The sequence below is a fragment of the Acomys minous genome (genome assembly GCF_964271855.1).
Source record: "Acomys minous genome assembly, chromosome: 2".
Classification (NCBI taxonomy): domain Eukaryota; kingdom Metazoa; phylum Chordata; class Mammalia; order Rodentia; family Muridae; genus Acomys; species Acomys minous.
Window position 1 is genome coordinate 55,132,446 of NC_140484.1, and position 23,129 is coordinate 55,155,574.

A 23,129-nucleotide genomic window follows, 5' to 3' on the forward strand; every position below is an offset into this window, starting at 1 on the left:
AATTGGGCCATGCTGTTATCTCTCACGCACAGAAAAATGTGAATATGATGGTCATAATTTCCACAGAACCTTCTTCATCCCAAGCCTTCACAAGCCACAGAACTGTTAGGTAACCTTGGCAAGGGAAGTGTGCTGGTTAATTCTGTATCAATGTGACATGGACTGTAATCATCTGAGAGAAGGGAACCCCAGTTGAGGAAGTGCCTCCTTAAGATCGGGCTGTAGGCAGGACTGTAGAGCATTTTCTTAATCAGTAACTGGTGTGGGAGGGCTCAGCGTATTGTGGATGGGGCCATCCCTGGGCTGGTGGCCCTGAGTTCTATAAGAAAACAGGATGAGCAAGTCATATGAGAAAGCCAGTAAGTAGCATCCTTTCGATGGCCTCTGCATCAACTCCTACCTCCAAGCTCCTTCCCTGTTTGAACTTATCTTGACTTCCTTGATGATGAACAGTGATGTGGAAAAATATAAACCAAATAAACATACATGCAGGCAAAACACACACACACACACACACACACACACACACACACACACACACACACAATTATAACAAAAAATTAAAATACACCAGGCCCACCATTTGACTTTGCTGTTGGTCCACAGCCTCCGACAACCATCTTTAGGTGACAGGAATTCACTGTCACACCTACAGGCAGAAAGTGCCCTCGTATGCCCCTTTTTGGCGGGGTTCAGTCCTTGAACTGTCTCCTATTCTGTGGAATGTTCAGGAGTGCTTCCACTTTGTACAAAGACAACAGCTCACACAAAGCTGACCTTGTATGAAAAATACTGGCTGGCTGCAAACACTGAAACAATATTTGAACCATCTTTTGGATTCTATGCATATTTGAGGTCTTCAGATTTCCAGTGTCTGCCCTCCCCCCAAAAAACCTACAAAAAGTACTAACTATAACAGGGGGAGAGGGTGAATAAACTGGACTTCATTTAAAATTTTAAAACCTTCTACTCAGTAAAAACACAATTTAAAAAACAAACAGGCAACTCACAAACTGGGAGACACATCTACAGCATCTATGACAAAGCAGTGACAAGCAATGGTCCATACGAAATCACTATACACCCAGCACAAGAGGTAAAAATTCCAGTTAGAAATGGCAAAACTCTTGAACAGACAGAAACCTCTCAAAAGAAGTCATGCACATGGCAACCGTGAAGAAGGCACTTAACCACAAAAGCATCAAGGAAGCACAAACGACCCTCAATATAAGGAGTAGCATCACACCCACCAGGCTGCCATGGGAGACTGACACTATCAGAGGCTGACACCATCAAATGCCAGTGTTCAGGCAGGGTACCCAGAATGTTCCAGCACTGCTGCTGTAGGTATATGTCTGCCTGGAAAAATCTATCACAGTCCTTCCTTCCTTCCTTCCTTCCTTCCTTCCTTCCTTCCTTTCTTCCTTCCTCTCCCTTCCCTTCCATTAATTTAACATTTAAGTAAATATTTGTGTGTGCAGACGTACAGTTACACAGGGGTACACGCATGCGCAGGTGCCTGTAGAGGCCAGAAGACAACCTCTGGTGTTGGTGTTATCTTCAGTGACATTCTCTGCCTTGTTTTTGCATAGGGTCTCTTACCGGCCTGGGCCTCACCCACTGAGCTACATTTTATAGCCAGTGATTCTCTGTCTTTGCGCCCTTGGTGCTGGGATTACAGGCACAAACCACCACAGCTGGCTTTGTTCTGTGAGTTCCTGAAATGGAACTCAGGTCCACACAGGACACACTCCACTAACCGAGTCATTTCCCCAGCCACGTGTAACAACTTCTTACGAAACTAAACATGTTCCTACAATGTGATAGGTCACAGGTTTTTAGGTTGTCACCCAGGGAAGTGAGGAGAAGTGAAGGTAGACATCTACAGAGAGACCTGAAGTGGCAGTGTGCCCAGCATCTTAGTTTACATCAGCTCACACAAAAGGAGTCGTCAACCAGCGATTTTCAGCAAAGTGGAGAACATTGCTCACATCCAGTAATAAATAAGGGAATGCTACACAGCAACACACACGCTACCACAACGCGACATCGTAGACAGTGGCTGAATGAAGAAGTCAAGACTAAGCCTGGAATCCAACAACAGACACAATTCTTCTATGGTGACAGAATTCAGAAAGCTGCTTGGCCTCTGGGGAGATAGGAGAGACGACGGCTGGACAGCAGTCAGGGAGAACTTTCCGTCACTGTGGCAAAACTCCTGAGCTTAGTTTATAATGAGGGAAGGCTTACCACCAGAGGCTCAACTCTTGGTCACTTGTCCCTGTTGCTTTGGGTCTGTGGCTACAGAGCACGCCGTGGGAGAGTTTGTTTACTTTCTGACAGCCAGGAAATAGAGATGGAAGAGGAGTGAGGCCCCCACCATTCCTGTCAATGGCCATGTTTCCACAAAGTCATTTCGTCTCACCTAGCCCCCACATCTTAATGATCCCAGGATTTCTCAATTAGTATCATCATAGGTTGGGCTGAGTCTGGAGCAAAAGACCTCCAGTGGGACAGTCTAGACCCCTGGGGAGACAGTCTAGACCCCTGAGGGGACAGTCTAAACATAAGCTAGAGCACTGAGGAAAATGTATATTTCTATTGCAGCTAGAAACATAGGCAGAACCCGTCAGAACATGTCAAACCCGTGCCAGGATCCATGTGTGTTACTGAACACATGTTCAATTACAAAAGAAATTACTAGAAAAATAGCCACTGCCTTAATATACCATGTTTGTCTGCTGTTCTCCCACCCTAAAAGCCCAGCCCAGTTCCACTCCCATGAGCTGCTGTCCCCATCCTCCACTCTACCAGGATATTGGCAGGACTTGTGCTTATTTTGTGACAAAAAAGGTGGTTTTGGTCACATTTTTCAATGGCCTTAGAGAGAAGGTCACCCACCCAAAAGATGACCATGTCCTAAATTCCAGAACCCGAGATGTCACCCTATTGACACATGGATACTTAAAAGACAATTGAGATTGCAGATGGAATAGGAGCGGCCTATTAGGCAGCTTGGACCTCACCTGTCTGGGTCCTAAAAGTGGTGACAAGGAAACAGTGAGAGGGTCTGAAAGATACAGCCAGAGAGTGACTCCACCCATAGCCGCTGCCTCAGAAGTGGGAAGGGGCCACAGCCAAGGATACAACCTCTGTAAGCCAGGAAAGGGGGAAACAGATTCCCCTCCCCCAACCAGAGGCTCCAGAAGGAGCTGTTCCCACTGATGTCCTGACTGAAGCCAGGTGAGACCCCTGACTCTTCTGCCTTCCACACAGCAGGGGGATGGACTTCTGCTGCTGGCGACACTCATTTGTCATCTCGTGCAGTTTTTAGGACCTTAAGAGGCACGAGGCTATGCAATTTAATTCTTCCTCCTGTTCTCAGTGAGACCTGGAGGCGGTAGTGGCCAGGAACAGGTGGCACAGACTCACAGGACATCACTGCTCTGTGACAATAGCTGGGGCAGAGTGTCAAGATCCACCCTGTAAGGGTGGCTCTCTGGGGGACCTTGGAGGCAGCACTAACCCAGATACACAACTCCGCTTGACCAAGGACATCACTGTGTGACCAAGGACACCACTGTGTGCATCTGAGTGCGGGCATGGAGTCCCACAAGACATCTCATTGTCACCCTGGAAGCACCTGCTATAGGGCAGGTGGCAGTGTGGCAGACTCTACTGTGAGGATGCTGCCAGTGGGAGGCAAAGACGCTGTAGTATCTCCCAAGGTAGGCAGGCAAGTGGGGAAGCTGTTCTTCTCCTCCCAGCCTACTCTAAGCCACTATTCCACAAGATGAAGAAATCAGGATGGCCCAATGACCCCTCATGTAGCCCCCAGGACTGCCCTGGTCAGGTGTGGCTCGGAGAGTGTTTCCAATGAAAAGCAGATGTTGGGGCAACCCAGTCACTCTGAGATTAAGTACGGGAGGGGAGGAAATGCTGCCCCCCACTCCAAATATCAGGTCCTGAAGAAACAGGGAGAAAAGACAAGGCCGCAGATGGAAGGAAGCAGGGCAACCTGCTTTGCAGGGGGTAAACTAGGACCAGACCAGGGCTAGACAGGGGTTAGGCCTTAGGACAGACCAGGCCATACCTGGCGATAAGTGTTTTCATAACCTCATCCAGCAAAACCTGCTCCTGCCACCCACTTCCAACCTTGTTTTTCAAGGTCTGGAGCTTGCATAGAGTGCAGAGCCCTGAGTTCCGTCCCACCATCCCCAGCACCATACGAACCAGGTAGTATATGCCTATAATCCCAGCACTTGGGTGGGGAGACAGGAGCATCAGAATTTCAAGGTCATCCTTACCTACATGGGGAATTAAGAGGCCAGCCTGGGCAATATGAGACCATCTCCACAACAAAAACATAAGCAAGCACACGAAAGGGCCTGGCATGGGTCCAGTATTAGATAATACATAAGACAACCTATCCGTTGCCACAGGAGGAGGCTTAGGACACACAGACCCTACTGTCTCAAGGCCAAGTTCTCAGAGAGGAAGCATTGGGAGTGTCGAATAGAGTGTAAAGCCAGTCGGGCCTGAGGGAGCCCTGTGACAGGAAACCTCAGAACACATCATGAAGGACACATTTGAGCCATTATCAGGGTCCACAGGGTCCACACAGACAGCGCAGCCAGTATCTGTGGATGGCATATGGTTGCTCTTAGGCATATGGTTGCACTGTCAACCCAGGAGTTCACACAAAAGAAAACAGATCTTATAGGTGACCACAGGTCACCAAGGAGTCCCTTCTGTCCTAGTCTCAGGTGTCTCACTCAGGCCACTCCATGTAAGCAGCCACTGGCATCGTAATCAGCTCAATCCTTTCCAACCAGAAGGCTTTTCAGCCAGGGTAGGTTTGGGGAACAGCGCTAACGCATGGTGCCAGGTCAGCTTTGGCTATGGGCGCAGTGTGGTACCCTCTGGGGAGGGTCTGGAGAGCTGTGCCCTTCAGTGGAAAGCCATCTGTGTTCTAACATCCAATCTGGAGGCAGAAAAAGACGTTCACTCAGCCCCAGAGTCTCCTGAGGGTGGCAAGGACACACACTCCAAATTCATGCTCCAGCTTTGCACCAGACATGCAATGAACTGCCCTTTAATGGAACCGGCAAGCCAGCTTGCCAAGTGGTTCTGGTCTAGACGAAGCCCATTGGAACAGAACCAGGCAAGCCATTTACAAGGATCTGGAGAAGCTCTGGGTGTCTAACCTGCCCTCCTTTCACAGTGTGGCCTCAGCCACAACACTTGCCACCTGCTCCAGCCGAGCAGGTGATGTGATCCAGCGATGTGACCCGGCCCTGTTGAGGCCACCTTACCTGCCTGGCTGTCCCGGGGTTGGCATTGCACCTCTTCCACACATTCAGCTGGGAACCACCCGATGTGGCCACGGGCGCTGCCTTCCCAGAAGCCACCCTCGCCGATGCTCAGAACTAGAGGTGACAGAGAGGAGAAAGGTATCAGGAAGGGGGTGGGGCAGACAGGACCAAGCCAAAGGAGACCCAGAAACTAGACACCAGACAACAAGAAGAGGGAGCGAGGGCCTGTACTGCAGGCAACTTGACAGATGAAGCCCAAGCATCCTTCAGAGGACAGTACCAAGGGGCAGAGCAGCCCCAGGGGACCTCTCCTACCTAGTGGTGATGGGGGAGAGTGGGTAGAGAGCTCTCTCTCTCTCTCTCTCTCTCTCTCTCTCTCTCTCTCTCTCTCTCTCTCTCTCTCTCGTGTGTGTGTGTGTGTGTGTGTGTGTGTGTGTGTAGTGTGTGTACAGGTATATGCATGTGTCAGAGAACAATTTGGGCCTCATCTTATCCACCTTATTATTCTTTTAAGGTTTTATTTATTTTTATCTTATGTGTATTTTGCCTGCATGCATGTCTGTGCAACTTCTGCATGCCTGATGCCCACAGGGGCCAGAATATGGCACCAGAAACCCTGGGACTGGAGTTACAGATGGGTACTGGGAATTGAACCTGAGTTGTCTGGGAGAGCAGCCAGTGCCCTTAACCACTGAGCCATCTCCCCAGCCCTGGGTATTTGTATTTAAATTCTGCTGCTGGGCATGAGCTTGGAACAAAAGCCCAAAGACACAAGGGGCCAGGATCCTAAGGACCCCACCGTACCCTCTAGGCCCATTGGGATAAAGATTTCAGTTATGAGGGCAAAGCTGGGATGACCTATTCAGAATGAGATGAACACGGTTACACAAAGGAGTTTGCTATCCTGTCCACACATCTCAATCTGTCTTTAAATTGCTTGAGACTTGAAGCCTTACGGTGGAGAAAAAGAGGTCCTGGCACAAGTATTTCCTCCACATTATTCTGACCTTAAGTGGTAGATAAACATCTACCCAGTCTGTGGATTTGAAAAGGATAGAACAGCAAAGTCTGGCTTGGTGAATTCGTGACTATTAATTTGAGGGACTGATCCAAATAAAAGAGACAAACCGCTTCCCCGCTGACTGATACCATCGTAATGTTTGAAACAATTTCCTCAAAGCATGGACTCAGGGATGCAGTCCTTGTCCTCCAGAGCTCAGCTGAAGGACAGCTGGCTCAAGCCTCCCAGCTCTGGACCCCAGCAGGTCATCTTGGGTCCTCGTCCCGGGTGGAAGGGCTGGGTTGTACAGTGAGGCCCATGAGAACATCTCCATCCTCAGAGCCTTCAGATGCTTCAAAGCACCCAGCAAGAAGCAATGTGGTAAGGTAAAGCAACCTCTTCTGCCAGCTATCTACCACGCCACACTTTATCTGGGCCGCATGTGGGATGACTTGTTTACCACTGTGCCTCAGTTTCCTCAGTTGTCAGAGAGGAATACTGTTTAGCTCATTGTGCCACTGAGTCAACAGAGACACAAGAATGGCATCCTGCTTGTGGACATCCAGCCACACTGCCTGCTCTGGAGGATGCCTGCGTGTAGCTCTGCAGTTGATTCCCCTCAAGTACACGTGGTGTGTCTCTATGACGAGATCCACAGAAAAAGCAAAAGACTTGTGAGTATAGGCAGGTGCATGCAGTGGTGCCATCTGGTACTTTAGGGCTTACCATCTCTGCTCTCTGGGGCATTTTTGTGGCATGGGAGACAAGGAAAATAACAGAATGCTGGTGTGAAAGTAAACATGTCTGTGTAAGAATAGGTGTGTCTATGAGGGAGTGTCTTATGGAAGTGTGTGTGTGCCTGTGTGGGAGTGTCTTATAGATGTGGGTGTGTTTGCATGGGAGTGTCTTGTGGAAGTGGGTGTGTCTGTGTGGGAGTGGACACACCTTGCCTAGTAAAGAGGGAGTCAGGCTTAGCTTCCTTGAAAATCAATGATTTAATTCAGAATAGCTAAGATTGCTCTCCTTGTTTAAGGCAGTGTGTATAGAAGAGGGAGTGTCTTCCACACAGCAGAACAAGAAACTGCACTGGGATGGGAGTAATGAGCTTAGGCCAAGGAGACTCATCCAGGCCAGACCTGAGGACAGAGAGCAGACCAAGGAGCAGCTGCCTCTAAAGGCCCAGCAAGAGTCAGGGAAGGGCCAGTACTTCCGATGTTTATAAGGAGGATGGTGTGAAGACACCGCATGCCAGCAACCTTCCTGTGGAGGGCTGCACTTAGCACCCAGAATCTTCTAGAAGGAAGGACCATCCTAATCTGTCTCAGCACAGTACTGTAAGTCACTGATGGGAGCGAAGAGCTCCCTGCCCACTTTCTACAAGTCCAGCCTTGCTACTCCAGCCACTACAGGGGACTCCCCTCTAAAGATGTGCAGAGCTGGGGTGTGGCCTCCCAGCCTTGCCTGGGTATGAAAATCAGCCAGCAGTCTGGAGGAGTGAGGACCTGAAAGGTGTCTTCCTGCTTGGGACACACCCTGGGCCATCCCATACATATGCCACCTCCAGCTTGGATTTATCCTGGATGTTCAGCCACTCTGACCTTCTGGGTAGCTGGCACTGCAGCCCCGAGGCTGCTGCCGCCCAGGACCAGCAGTGGCTGTTTCCAGCTGGCTCCCAGTGCTACTCAGGCAATGATGAACAAGTTGGGGAAATGCCAGGGACCTGCCTACTCCAAGCTTTCTCCATACACTGCCCATGCCTGGCAATGGCTCCAGCTGCCTTGTGTTTGAGGGAATGGCAGCGAGGGGCACAGTCTGGAGAGGATAGGCTTGTCCGATAGAGGGTCCTGGGAGGCCTTCAAAACCTGGGCTTCGTGGGCCCTTGGGCCTCCAGCCTGATTGCCAGTTCCACGTACATGATGTAAGAGTCATACAAGCCGTGTAGTCAGTGATATTACCAGGTCAGGTAGATGGAAGCCTCCTGGCTGCATCTCTACAATGCCTTTCTGCAATTTGCAAAGTCAGGAGATGTGGGATGCATCTCAGGAGGCCTCAGTACCGGTGTGAACAGCAACTAGCCAGAGCTATGGCTTTCTATGTGCCTGCTGTGTTGATAGGATTAGAATGGACTCTGGTTCAGGGAGGGTCACCATGTAAGGGTGTGTGTGTGTGTGTGTGTGTGTGTGTGTTATGTGATCATGTAGATGTACACATGTACATGTATGTGTCTACCTGGTTGTGTGGTTGAATTCCGTCTCTTCTTCATTCATCCCCCGCATTACAATTTGAGACAAGGTCTCTCACGCAACCTGGGGCTCACCCATTCTACTAGATTGGCTGTTCGGGGGTGGGGGTGGGGCTCCAGGATCTATCTGTCTCTATGCTTCAAGAGCTGAGATTTCAGATGCATGGCTTTTTACAGGGGGATTAGGGACTTCAACTCAAGTCTTTATGCTTGCTCAGCAAACACTCTATAGCTGGAGCCTCAGCCCTCGCAAGGACATTATAAGCACCATTTAGGATGGGTCTGAGTGGACATTGTAGATGAAGTTGTCAAGAAGGCACCTGCCCAGCTGCCTGCCCACTACACCTGCAAAGTCTGCATCCTGTGTATCACAGGCGAGTCTCATACACCATGCACCTGTTGTAAGATCAACATGTACCACCCACCTGTACAGGAAAGGGCCTGGCCCACGGTGGATTATATAGTTGAAATTCAGACCGTATCTCAGGGGAAGTTTTAAACTCTTGCATTCAACTACACTTGCACAGTTTAGGGGCCTCAAGGGCATGGCAAACAAGCATTCCACTAGGCCCCAGTGTGGAGAACAGTTCCAAACCCTGATGCAAACAGCCACCATCTGGGGGGGCGGTGAAGGGGGGCTAGACCTTGTGCAGGGCAGCTAGGCTCTAGAGGATGCTCCCTTGAGGAGGAGGAGGAGGAGGAGGAAGGGAGCTTTACAAGCATCCCTGTGCGCCATATCCTGGCCTATCTTGGGCAAGGCACAGTCACCACAGCAAGGGCAGCAGTGGAGGAGAGTGTAGAGAAAAGCGCACATAGCGAGACAGAGCACTGGAAGGACCAGACAGCTGAAACCGGAACCACAGACCTTGATGATGGTGGGCACACTCCATGCCAGGGAAAGGGCTGGCATCCAGAACACAAGCAAAGGTCATCGGGAACATGAATGAGGAGGACAAAGCATGTCCTTGAGAGAGAAGACAAAAGCGAGTGGATGGAGTATAAGCCTCTGGCACGTGCTTGCTGGTGGAGCGATCAGACAGGAATGTTTAATGCGGTGTGTACGCCAAGCCACGGTGCTGCTGTTGTAAAACAGCACGCTTCCAATGACTAGAAACCCCAGCAGAGTCCTAAGAAGGCGCCGCAATGAGAAAGAAGCAATTTAAAGCACACGCTCAGAAAGTGCAGAAAACATCATTTCTGAAATTATGAACCTCGCAGGAGGACTGAGATGGGGGAAAGGGGCTTTCGGAGGAAAGAGTAAGTGAACTTGAAAGAGAAGTGAATACGGCACTAGGGACCTGTTCGGGGCACAGAGGCACAGAAGCTGAATGCCAGGGCTAGGAAAAGATGGGGTGCACACTCTCCAGAACCTCACAGTAACCCCAGGTGAGTACACAGATAAGGGAACTGTGTCACTTGCTGTAGGCTGAACAATGGCCAGGTGGGGAGGGCAGGGACAGAAGCCATCTGCCACCTCTGAGGAGCCTCGATTTCACCTTGTGTCCAGTGGTAGGGCCTGGACATGCTGAGCACATAAAGGAGCCCTTCTTGCTCCACCTGTGAGCTCTATCTTCTGCTGTGTGACTCCTGCTGTCCCCATCCGCCTCTTCTCCAGTTCCCTCTGTGGCCTTCAGCCACTGGCTTTGAAGTCGCTATCTACCCCCTCTTTTCATCCTCTATCATATGTGCTTTCCCAACATGCCTCACAGACTGCTCTCACCTGTACAGGAGCAACTGCTCACCCCCTAGGACCCCTGGGACAATGCTGGATGCCTCAGAATTCTGCCTGGAGCATTTCTTGCGCCTGGCTGATTTCCTCTGCTTATCAAACCTACACCTACGCCATGGGCTGCCCCAATCTCACTTTCTCATGGGCTTTTCCAAGTGGGAAATGGCTCAACTCACCAAGCCCCAGTTTGGCTCTTTCCTGTACTTCCCATAATGGACCCAGGAGTGTGTGGGCATCTTCCATGCCTAATGGCTTAGCAGTGAGGACACTGAATGAAAGACAACAGTGAGAGTGAGAATAACTATGCCAGGCCGGGCATGGCGGTGCACGCCTTTAATCCCAATATTTGGGAGGCAGAGGCAGGCGGGTCGCTGTAAGTTCGAAGCCAGCCTGATCTACAAAGTGAGTCCAGGACAGCCAGGGATACACGGATAAACCCTGTCTCAAAAAACAAAACAAAACAAAACAAAAACAGAAACAAAAAATAAGAGAAAAGAGGGTAACTGTGCCCTCTCAAGTGTCTACATTTCCCATCTTGGGCCCTACTACACTGATGCCTTGGCCTCCAGAAGACTCACCAAGGTGTTTCATAGAGACAGGCCCTGCCTTCCCCATAAGCAGAAGACAAAGACTGACCTTTGACCCTGTCACCTCGGTGAAGGGGGATCTCGCCGTCGACTTGGGGTTGGTATGGCTTGATGGCGACGAAGAGTCTCCCAGGCACCGCACTGTAGAGCTTCCTCCTGGGCCCTGGGTACTCAAAGGTCGAGAGGGAGTCCTTGTTGGCACCAGGAGTGAAGGGTGACCTGAATCAGGCAGCAGGGGGGAGAAGAGAGAAGAAAAAGAAAGTCACACTTTGCCAACCATGGCCAATGTGGTCTACTAATACTGGGCATGTGCAGCTAGCCAGCAATGACGTGGGTGGTCCAGGGGCAGTGCATGTGTTGAAAAGACTCAAGAGGACCCAGTGGCTGCACTTCTTGAGAATATCCCCAAGGAATATGTCTCAAAGAGACATTTGTATATCATATCCCTTGAAGCAGCATCCACAGCCCAGATGTCCACAGATGGCTGCTGGATGAACAGCACATGACTACCCATGCAACAGAACATTCAGTCAGAAAAAGGATGCGCTGACACATGCCACAACAGGGATGATCCCTGGAGACATTATGTTTGACGAAGGCAGTCATACAAAGTCATTAGCTGTATGACTCCATCCCTACTGGAAGATTCATAGAGACGGAAAGTAAGAATGTGTGTCAATGGTACACAGGGACAGACGCTTCAGTTGGGAAGATGGAAAGTTCTGGAGACGCATGGTGGGAACATCTTTGGGATACTGTGACCACTGAGCTGGACAGGCACAATGGTGAAGATAGGACATCTCATGTCTTACTGCAATATAAAAACAACTGAGGCACTGCCATTGGGAAAGCCCTTGTCGTGTTTTTCCAATTCACTCTAAACATTGGTCACACACATAAGGATACATGTGGAATCTTCCACCAAAAGTGCTCATGACCATGGGTATCCTGCCAGCTAATCCCAAGAGGCCCAGGCCCATTTCCCCGCAACAGTAAGAAGCCTTAATTGACATCAGTAATGGGACACATAGGCTGAAGGTTCTCACACAGATCAATCTGTGGAGTCCTCACCATGAGGCACAGTGGAATGGATGGTGGACTGACTGTCGCATGCTGGGGACAAGTGATCACCCATGTCCTAAGCAGGGACAACCTCGGGGTGGCCTCCTGTTACTTCTCTTTGCAGAAAGGGAGGCTTCAGAAACAAGCATGACCACATAAAGGAACGTGCCAGGATGTTACAACATCCCAGAGATTCCTGGTTGGGGAGGCGGCACATTCCTGACGCTGGGACCTTCTGAGAGGGTACTACTGGCCAAGGGGAATGAGTGGGCATTTAACGCACCGGAGAGGCTCAAGAATGGGACTCATATCTAAACCTAGAATAGGATGCCCAGCCCCCATCCCCTAAAGATGCTGTGGCCTCTGTAGCCTCAAACTTCCTGCAAGGAAAGAAGGAGCCATTTACTATCAGGACCAATGGGAAATTGGATTACAGGGGACTTTCTAGATGCTGATGGAATACTCTTTCATTAGTTAAGGTGAATTTCTGTCCTAGTTTCATGTCTGTTGCTGTGCTAAAACGCTCTGACAAGAAAGCAATATGGGGGAAGTACGGTTTATTTGGCTCACAATTCTGGGTCACGGTCTATAACCCGCAAGGAAGTCAAGGCAGAGACTTCAAACAGCTAGTCACGCCCCACCTAGTTAAGAGCTTAGAGAAATGAGTACAGCTAGCTTCCTCCTCTCTTATTCAGCTCAGAACCCTAAGGCTAGGGAATGGTGCCACCCGTGTTTCCCCACATCCGTTAAGGCAGTTAGAAGAAATTCTTCACAGGCATGCCTACCCAGGCCTACCTAGGCTTCCCAGGTGCCTTTTGAACTGTGTTGCCCATGAGTGGAAAGGCCCCGTGACTTAGGGTGCTCTTACAGAACTGTAGAGGTGAGCTCTGTCACAGCTGATTGTAGTTCTTACTTTATCTGCTCAATAATGAGATGAGTTATCCAGTACATTATTGGCCTGTGGGTTCCTATTTTTCCAACTAGCATGACTATGAGATCCAGCCACTGGGTCCTGGTTGACGACTTTGAGGAACCCAGTCTACAGATGTGAAACTGGGGCTGTGGCAATGCTAAATCTAGGCTCTCATTTATAATGTTGATGAGAGCGTCTGAGTACTAAAAACACAGGCTCTGCCTGGCCCCAAAGACGAGATCTGCCCTTCATTCATGTAAAGCAAAGGAAACAGAGGCCAGGTCTCCTGATTTCTTCTACCATTGGTACAGGGCCTGGAGAAATACCTGGGCTCTGTGGACACTGAGGGAGGTGGAAAGCTGTATGTAGCTGGGGTTCTCCTTAGTGATGCACATACCCCTGCCTAAACACATAATCAGGACTTTCTAAATCATAACCATGGATACAGTCATTACAGAATTCTGGAAGCACAGGTGCCTGGTGGGCCATGTCACCACCAGGATGCCAGCTGTAAGACAGAGGAAAAGGTACAGCTTCACCCTCACCTCCTTAGATAGCCTCTCCTTGCCTTGCCAGCCACGTCTTAGGGCTTCATGGATACATCCATAATCTCTCTATCTTCCTACATATCAATCATCTATCCATCTACCCAGTCATCCACATGGCCATCCACCCACCCATCCACCTATCCACACCCATCCACCCACCCATCCACCTATCCACACCCATCCACCCACCCACCCACTTAGTCATCCAACCACCCAACCATCCATCTATCCATCTATCCATCCACTTACCAATATGTCCATCCACCACCCATTGCCCATCCAACTACTTTGCCATTGTCAATCATCTGTTCTTCCACTCATTTGGCCACCTTACTGCATCACCGAATACCATCTGTTCTCTCACACACCCAAATTCCAAGAGACATTGTCTGAAGCCCAGCTGACCCCTTATTATCAGATACTGGAAAAGTCGGAGAATCTCTTAAAGCCTCACTTTCCCCATCATGAGTGACTATGGGAGAAAGTCAACAGGAATCCACTCCACATAGCGCAGTGTCAACTGCAAAGCACATAACAAAATGCTAGAGTGCTCTAGCTAATTCAAGCCAGTGTCTGAATGTTATTCTACACAGAAGTCAATGTAAACACAGTCCTGGGTCTCTGTTTTCTAGACCATTCTACAGACAGCTAGCTCTGAGTCATCAGTCTGGAGGCCCAGAAGCCTCCAAGAACAGGGGTAAGGGATCATTGGTCATGGACCAGGGCACACACATAGTAAGGCTCAGTGGTGATGGGTGGTCCCGTGTGGGTATCAAAGCATCTTCACAATCACTATTAACTTTAACTTCATGAAGTGCCACAAGGCAGCGGATAGAAAAATTGAGCCCATTTCCCAGATGAGAGAGAGGTTCCATAAGAAATGACCTCACATGGGAGTCAGAGCGCCCTCACATCCTGATGCTCTATCCTGAGGTTTAATAAAAGACAGAAAGACTGTACCTCAAGGGAAGGTGTTTTATGAACTGTGCCCTCCTGGCCAGGGACTATGCTTTCCTTATGGCAGCCTTGAGCAACAGCAGAGCCGTGGCCCCTTCATGGCCTCAGGTAAGGGGTAGCCTCAGACAAGCAGGCCTGAGAAGCCAAGCTAGGACACACACAGTGTGAGAATGGTTCAGCGGTGCCCCAGCCCTGGCATCTGTGTTCCCTTTATGCTCTGGCCAAGAGCAGCCAGATGGAACACCAGCCGACTTGCTTTAGTCTGAGGGTTAGTTTGCTGGCGATTCAGTACCAGAAAGCTAACATTCTGCTCTGTGGGGTGACTGGGAAAGGTAAACTGGGCCATTTCCCAGCTACCCTGTGGGAACCGGAACCACCCACACACTGAGCTCTTTCCATTCATTCACTCCTCTATCAGCTACTCATTCACTTATTCATAACTTCCCAGGTGGTCCATCACAGAACAGCACACATACACCTGAGCATATAAGACAGGAGAGGCCATGCAGGTCTCATAGTGAACTGGAGTGTGTGCCAACCAGGTGGGTCTCTGTTGAGACCAGGGTGGCAGGCAAAGTCGAGGTCCGAGCGCACATAGGCCTGTCTGAGCTAGGGTGAGAGTCAGGCAGTGCAACTGAGGCCACGGAAGCTGTCTGAAGGAACACACAGCAAGGTAGGGACTAGGGCACCACGGTTGTGGCAATAGAGGAGGACCGGAGTGGTCCAAGCTGGAACAGTCTATAAGGAGGGGCTGTGACTGTTCTTGGGAAGATAAGGGCTGGGGCTGATGTGCAGTGTCAAAGAATTCTAGATATGGTCAGGAAGAGTCACCTGGCAGAGGTCTACTGAAACTAGTGTCTCCTTGGGAAAGGGCTGGGATAAGGGAGGTTGTGAGAGCTCCTAGCTGGGGCTTGGGCATAGCCGATATCACATCCATCAATAAAATCTTGAACTCTGGCTGTGGGTCAGCTGTATCACCACCCATCATTGCTATGCCTAGAGACTCTACACATGCCATACTGTTCTTTTCTGGCCATTTAGGACTTAGAAGAAGGAACACAAAAGCACCAATCGCATAAGGCATATGCAAGGACTCACCATCATTCAATGGGCTTGCCGCACTGGCTTCAGCAGGGGCATAGGATCCAAGGTGCAGTAATGGCCTCCAGTGGGTAGACCCACTGTATCTTTGAGAGTGAATAGAGTGAGGGCTTGTCCAACTCACAGGTAGGAAGTGGGGTACCGGTACTGTGTTGACAATGGAGGAGTACCTCCTTTGTCTGGATGGCCAGCAAGCCTTTCTAATAGCTCTAGGTGGATGGGAGAAGGTTCTGTCTATATGCAAGGCCAACCCCAGAGCCCTCTGCCCTGGAATAATGGCTACAATCCCATCCCTTCTGACACCCACTCCTTTTCTATCAGATGGCTCCAATCCTCCAGAGAATAGACTTAGTTCTCCCCAGGTCTGAATTCCATCTTGTGTGAAGCCAGTGCTGTTACCAATCTGTCTCCCTTCCATGCGAGGTGGGGAACACAACACGTTTACCTGCACACAGGGAGTGCCCGGTGCACAAGGCTGTAACTCCTGTACCAGGCAGGGCCTGCCAGAGTAGCCACAGACTACTGCACTCTGCAGAACACACAAGGAAAGGAGGTGTCTGGACCCAGATTCCACAAGCAGCCAGGATGCACCAGCTCCTACAGGGAACATCCCTCACTTGGTCCCACATGCCCCAACCATAAGCCTGGTGGCCTTAGCCACACTGCTCTGCTGGTGTCCCAGTGACATGCTATCACACATTAGGTGTAGGTGACAAGAGGGTGGCTAGAGAGATCTAGACTCCATATTAAATCTTTCTCCCTCCCTCCCTCCCTCCCTCCCTCCCTCCCTCCCTCCTTCTGTCACTCTCTTCTTCCCTCTCCCTCTCCTCCCATCTCTGTTAGCACAGCCTAGGGATCAGGAGGGATGCCAGGGGAGGGAGCCCCCTTCCCTCTTTGCTGAGGTAACCATGTCTCTGCTCCACCGAGTGCAGGATTGAGTGTGTAGGTCCCCGTGTTCCTATGGAGCCAGAGGGAGACCGTATGGATAGACAAAGATTAGAGCCACAGGGTAATCCAATTGTCACCCTCACATCCGTGTCTGATAGGTCAGGATGCACAGGCAAGGTGTTTACCCCAAAATCTACTAGAGTCTGCAGGGTAAGTACTAGAGTGGCCTGTGCCATCTGAAGTCCATGGCACATATAGAACGTTCTATGGTCTCTGAGCACCTTGCTCTGCAATGTGGGGTCCTTGTCTCTAGAGGGTGTCCTTTTTGTGGGGGGAAAGGATGACAATGCCAGCGTCACTACCCTCACCTGATGACCTGAAAAATACTAGAGCTGGGTAGGGCTTGGAAAGGGCAGCAAGTCTCAGATGGACACAGCTGGTGAGGGGCCTATGAAACCATTGTCTTCCTAGTGATCTCACCAGCCCCTTGGCTCCCTGCTAAAGCTAAAGTCATTTAGGACAGATAAAACAGTAGTGGAATGTCCCATGAGGAGTACAGTCAGATCAGCTTTAGACTTTGAGCATTTTCCCACAGGGGGGCTCTGGGAGTACTGGACTGACCCAACCACCTCCCGTAGGGTTCCCTAGGGTAACAAATGTCTCAGGATTGTTGTCTCAGCTGTGCCTCTAGGTGCCACTAGAGGGCGCTGCCTCTGGAGAGCTGAGCACAGAGACCCAAGCCTGTGCTATGTGGGCACAGGGCACAGGCCTTGGATAAGCACACTGCTTCCTACCCTGTCTGGGCCAGCCTGTGCTAGGCAGAACAGGGCAGATGAAAATGAAAAGGGAAGAGACTGAGGAAATAAAGACAAAAGATAGAATGAGAAAGAGAATGGAAGAAACTCCCATGACAGGTCCCCCCCAACCCCGCTCGCCACAGGGACCACAGGAAGCCAGTAAGAGACCATTTCCCGCTGCCCTGAGTCTCTCTCATGGCTGCCAAACATGGCCCCAGGGCCCCTATAATCATTAGATCCCTGAGAGTCTCTTGGTTAAGAAACTCAGGAAGGCAAAGGTGTGCTCAGGAGCTGGACCCGGCAATGCACGTGCAATGCAGGGTGGAAACCCCTTCCCTAAGGAAGATCCAGACTGTGACGCCCTGGCTGGTCCCTCAGCCTGCTCAATTCTACCCTGTCACCTGGGGCTGCTTCAGAGGTGGATGGAGGGGCTCTGAGCCCCTGCCATGCTAGGCCGATACAGTTCACATTTCAGCATAAGCCAAGGACGCTGGTGTCATCTGTTGTAACATGGCTCTGAATTTCGTGGTTTTTTTTTTTTTCCCTCCAGGCTGAGCTTCCTCAATTGCTGTGAGCTTGTGGTCACTGGTGTAGACACAGTGTGTGTATGACAGAGGGGAGCTGTGCTGGGGGGAGCACTCGGCACACACTGTACTCTCTGCTCTGACACCCTAAGGCCTTTTCATTTCAAGGACCAAGGAATCAAGGCACTGGAAAGGACATAAAGCCCCTGTACAACTCAGCTTCCCTTAGCCCTGCTAAAGAGTAGCCATTCAGAGTACCAGGCTAAACCGAGGGTTCCCAGCCTCAGAAGGCAGAATTCAGCTTGTGTTTTCTGGGGCAGCTTGAATTGAGAAGCACGTATGGTCTTGTCTCTCACAGAAGGCCCTGCCCTGCTACCCTGCTTCTTCTTACCCAACGTGCCAATGTGGCTGTGGCCTCTTGCCATCCTCGCCGGTGCCACCGAGCCTGTTGAGTGAGGGGGAGCGGCTGCGGGGCCCGGGGGTGTAGCTTCCAAGGCTCTTGGGGGCTCCATCGGGTTTGCTGGGTGTCTGCTGCAGCAGCTGAGGAGAGAGGCTTCGGTGGGAGGTGGCGGCAGAGCAGACAGCCCACTCAGGTGCACCAGCATGGAGGTTGTTGTCACTGTTGGAACGCAGAAGAACTCTGGGGGCAGCCAATGTGTTGGGGGGCCGCCGCCTGCGGTTGGAATAAGCTGGGGCCTCTCGGAAGGGCACTGGGTTGGGGGAGAAAAAGAGACAGGCAGGTGAGTAATGCCAGGAAAACAGGATACAGGGAGGCCCAGGTCTGTATGCATCCAAGCCCCGGGCAAGCCAGGGATGGGCCCCGAAGGCTTGGTGCAGGAACTGTTGCTGGGCTCCCGAAGGCCTGACATGAGTCCCATGTCACCCCAACATGAGTGCACAGGAACACCGAGACGAATAAGGTCTCCAGCACATGGAAGCTCAAACCAGGACCTCGATGGAAGGGACTCAGGGTCTGACCTTCCATCGGGCCAGCCTATGCCTTCAGCAGGAAGACACGGCCATGACACATATAAGGATGGGCTTCCCCGTGACACCAAGCATTAGGACACGGCATGGCTCAGGAGCATGCCCTAAAAATCTGAATTTGACCTCTGTGGGCAGAGCTGTGTGCCCAAAGTTCATACACTAGGCTGTAACCCAGGACCTCAGGATGTGACCACCTGTGAGGAAAGGTGACTGCATTAAAATGGGTCACTCGGATGACCTCATGTGACAGCAGTAATCTGGATCCAGAGATTATGACTGAGACACAGACAGGATGGCCTTAGGATAGAGAAGACATCACCTGTAAGCCACACAGGCCTCAGGGAACTAGTCCTGTGTCATTTTAATCCTGGACACTCAACATCCAGGATTGGGAATAATGGGCACTTCATCTTATGTACCACTCGGGCCTATAGCCTTGATCGCAGCAGCATTCCCAGCTAGGGAAGCCAGCCACATTTGCCTTTCCCAGTCTCTTAGGTAAAGGAGCCCACAACACCCCAGAATCTTCCCTTTCTGCTCCTAGCAAGTGGGACCTAGCATCACGTGGTAGCAGCAGGTGGCCCTGCTTCACTGGGTGTCTCGTAGAAAAGTCTAAGCAGAGCTGGGTGCTCACACTCCTGATCTCAACATACCTGGAGATCAGATAAGGCAAACCTGGGCACCCCAAGGAATGGTGTTCACACAACAGCTATCCTTGGCATTTGGCTGCTTGGCCAGTAACAGAAATCAGTCTCTTCATTACAGCCTCTCAGAAGCTCCCCTCCTCCAGGCTGCAGGGACCCTAGATACCCTCAGCTTGATGGCCAGAGACACTGTATCCCGCCCCCCCACAACCTCTTGATTGATACCCAGTGATGTCTTGCTACAGGATATCTGCCCCTACATCCTTAAAACCTGTGCTGCCCAAGGCTAGAGCTCTATTCTACAGACTGGACCCTGGGAAGCTAGAGAAAACCAGCGCTTCCAAGGGGAACTGACCTGGGTAAGGGCCCTGACATCAAAGGAGAAGCAGAACACCACAGTTTAGGATAGCCTATGGCAACAGCTGCCCAAGGTCAGGGGTTAGAGATGAGCACCTTACAGAGAGCTAAGAGCCCTTCTCCATCACTGAGTCCACGCCTTTCTAGTCATCTGGACAGCAGGAGGATGAGGACCTGAGTGGCATTAGAAATACGTGGCTCCAGCACAGGTCACGGGAACAGAATGGCTTTGGAAGATCTTATGGGGTCATAGGTGGTCCAGCACAGCTCACAGGGGCAGAGGTGACCCAATCCCAGTGAACAGGGACAGAGGTAGCCCTGAAGGAACTCATGGAGACAGAGGTGTACCTGCAAGAACACCCAGGGACAGAGGTAGGTAGCATCAGAACTGCTCATGGGGACAGGGTGGCCTTGGCAGACGTTCTAGGGATAGAGGTAGCCCCAGCATAGTTCACAGGGATGGGTCATCTGTGACCTGGGACACTTCTCCTCTTTCCTAGGCATCAGACCTAGGTGCCAAGCTGGGAAGCCACGCAGCAGAGGAAAGGCTGCTGGGCTCGGGACTCATGTGATGTACAGAGGGAGTCCTCATTTCTCCAGTGGGCAGCAGCACGTCTCGTGCACCCTGCTTTCTCTGCAAGCTTTTGATGGGGGCAGATGCTCATCGCGCCTCCTGGCTATGTGCTATCTCACTCCCAGTTTCTCCAGCACGTGACTCACAGGGGCTGGCCAGGGACAGAGCAGGGACAACCAAAGGCTGGTAGCGTCTTCTCTGGAGACAAGAGCCTACACTCTCAAAAACCTAGGCCCAGAGGCCCGGCAGTCCACCTCCAAAAGCACCACAGCCAGGTCAGGCCACCAAGTGTGTTAGGCTGGGCACAAAGAAAACCTTGCTGATGACACTGCCCAGAGCAGGACCTTGAGAAATCTCAGAGAGTATTTGCCATGGAGCCTCTAACTGTAACTAGCAGAGGAGCTGTGGTGAACTTGGGACTTATAGAGGTGGGCATTTAAAAGGCCTCATAAAGGACAGGTGACCCCATAATCTCAGCCTCATCTGCCTCTCACTGAGATCAAAGCCTGGAGGAGTCTCTTGATATGAAAGCCAAAAGGCCAGCAGACGTAGAGAGGATAAATGGTCCCTGCACCTTGGTGTTTCTGGGAATATCCCTTGGGTGAGGCATGTGGAGGGTACCAAACAGCCCCCAAGACATGTTGGCACCCTGCAACTATGCATCTGTAGAGTCACCCATCTCTAACAGATTGTGTCTCTGACTGTGTAACCAGTTAAGTATTAATACCCTTAGCGGCAAAGTGAGGAGACGTGGGGGGACTCAACACCTGCCCATGGCGAAGATAAACTCCGTAGGAAAGAAAAGTCCAGAGAAATACAGAATCGACACAGCATTACTTAACACCCTAACCCATGGCTGCAATTCACGCTTTCCACGGGTTATAAAAATCAAAGTCCCACATGGTCAACTTTGGTAAGCCTCATAAGAAGAAGGTCTATTTATTCTACACTCATTTTGAAGAGCCAGGGTCTACAGAAGGAAGGAGGGAGCAGGATGTCCTCATGCTGGCGAGGGCATGCAGGCAGGGCCATAGAATAAAACAGCTGGGACATTTTTATACACATTTCACCCCAAAGACCAGGGAAGTGAGTCAAATGGACCCACACAGGTAACATTAGAGTTCATGCTTTAATGAAAATCGCCTTGCTTAACGACCAAGCCTCATATCAAATTAGTTTCAAGGCTGCTGAAATATCTCTGGTGTTTAGTTCACAGTAAGCTTGGGTAGAAAGCAAGCTTCCTAATTTCCTTAAAGTCACCTCTTTGGGAAACCTGGTTTCATCAGAAAGTGAAGCAAGCTTGCTGTCTGACAAAACTCTCTGACTGGGACCATACACGCAAATAATGTTTTTTTTTTTCATGGAAAGTGTTAAAAATAACTCTTTTCCTGTCTGAAAATGATTAATATGCCACCCAACGGTTTCCTTCTCTCAGGCAATCTGCAAGCTCTTAGGTGGGTGGATATTTTCTTAGCCGTCTTACATGCATTTATTTATACAGTTTTTTTTCTTCCCTACAATAAAAAAAAATCATACAAGGTATGATAGAGAGGAATTCTTCATGCACCCCATGGTTTTTCACAACCCAGGGACAGCCAGGCAGAACTGGCAAGTGGCACTGGAAGAGGATGCCATGGGTGCATCAGCCATGTGCCCTGACTCTCCTTAGCAGGTGCTCACAGCCTCCAGGTGACTGGAAGATGAAAACCAAAACTTCTTTTATTTTTCCCTAGGACCTAGTTTCCCAATGTGTCCTCTGGCACAGGCTCTCCAAATGAGATGTTCTGGAATGTAGTTCTTCCAGAGGCTGGTGGCTCAGGAACACACTAAAATACAAAGGCACCTTCATCTGTGTTAATCTTCCAGACCTGACTAGCGCCAAACCGTATCACAAAGCTGGGGCAATTATTCCTTGAGCGATGAACTGCAACCAGCAATTTGAGGAGGCACCCAAGTCCCCTCTCCCCCCAAGTAGCAGCCCACAGCTGCTCACTAGGCACCCCACGCTTCCTACAGCTTTCTCCTTACCTTCCTTCTTGGTGAAGGCATTTAACAAAGACTTCATTTTCCCTGTGACTTTGGCAGCGGTCCGCTCATTATATAACCCTCTCGGCGGGCAGGAAGGCTAGGCGCGCAGCCCGGTCCCTCGGAGCTGGCGCGGCTGGGACCCGGCGAGCAGTGGCGAGCGTCTGGGCGCTCTGCAGCCCCGAGCATCGCTGGGCATGCCAGACCCAGCGTGCTGGTGACAAAGCCCACCCCATATTCTGTCTGTCAGCTGTGAAGCAACTGTGCGCAGACTGAGGCTGCTCTCAGAGCCGGCTACCTCTGGCGGTGATCCTCATGTGAGCAGTGCCACTCTGCTGGGCGAGCAAGCAGGGCATTGGGGAGGCAGCACCATGCAGGGTTAACATGGAGCAGGCGACTGCGCGCAAGCTGGCGGCCAGGAGACACCCGGAGGCATTTGTGAGCCCGGAGCCCCAGTTATCCAAGGAAACCCGGCTGCTGCCGGGCGCTCCGTGCGCCTGTGGCTAAATATAAAGTACTGTGCTTTTTCTATTTTTTTTTTTTTTTTACATTTTTTTAAAAAGAAGAAGCCAAGTCTATTTGTCAGCTAGCAGATGTGGTAAGAAAGTCAAGGGGAAATATCCACGTTTCAGACAAGTCACCAGAAGATTCCTGACACCTGGGTAGGCACGGCAGGATTCAGGAATTCTGACAGTGACCTATTTCCCTTTGAAAGAATCAGACACAAGTGGCATTACTTCTCTGGCCCTCCCCATCTTGATAATGACCCTGGGAAAGCAGGACTCTGCCCACTGCCGCTTACATTTGCTGGGGGGGGGGGGGGCGGGGCGGGGTTGGGAAATAATAAATGTCAAGGTAGTCAGAGGTAAAGCACCCCTA

At 50.8% G+C, this 23,129-nt stretch overlaps 1 protein-coding gene across 2 annotated transcripts in view; it reads right to left on the minus strand.

Moving 5' to 3' along the window:
- SHANK2 (SH3 and multiple ankyrin repeat domains 2) overlaps positions 1–23,129 on the minus strand; it is a 448,993-nt gene that overhangs the window by 228,214 nt on the left and 197,650 nt on the right. Inside the window, exons 1-4 of one of the 2 annotated variants that reach the window (XM_084755600.1) lie at positions 22,254–22,986; positions 18,055–18,373; positions 10,923–11,092; positions 5,316–5,429 (exon numbers count right to left, since the gene is read on the minus strand). In XM_084755600.1, coding sequence (XP_084611726.1) covers positions 5,316–5,429; positions 10,923–11,092; positions 18,055–18,373; positions 22,254–22,290 — 640 coding nt within the window. In that variant the 5' untranslated portion in view covers positions 22,291–22,986. Of the gene's footprint in view, positions 1–5,315; positions 5,430–10,922; positions 11,093–18,054; positions 18,374–22,253; positions 22,987–23,129 lie in introns of those variants that run through there. The other variant, XM_084755599.1, reaches the window with a different exon arrangement.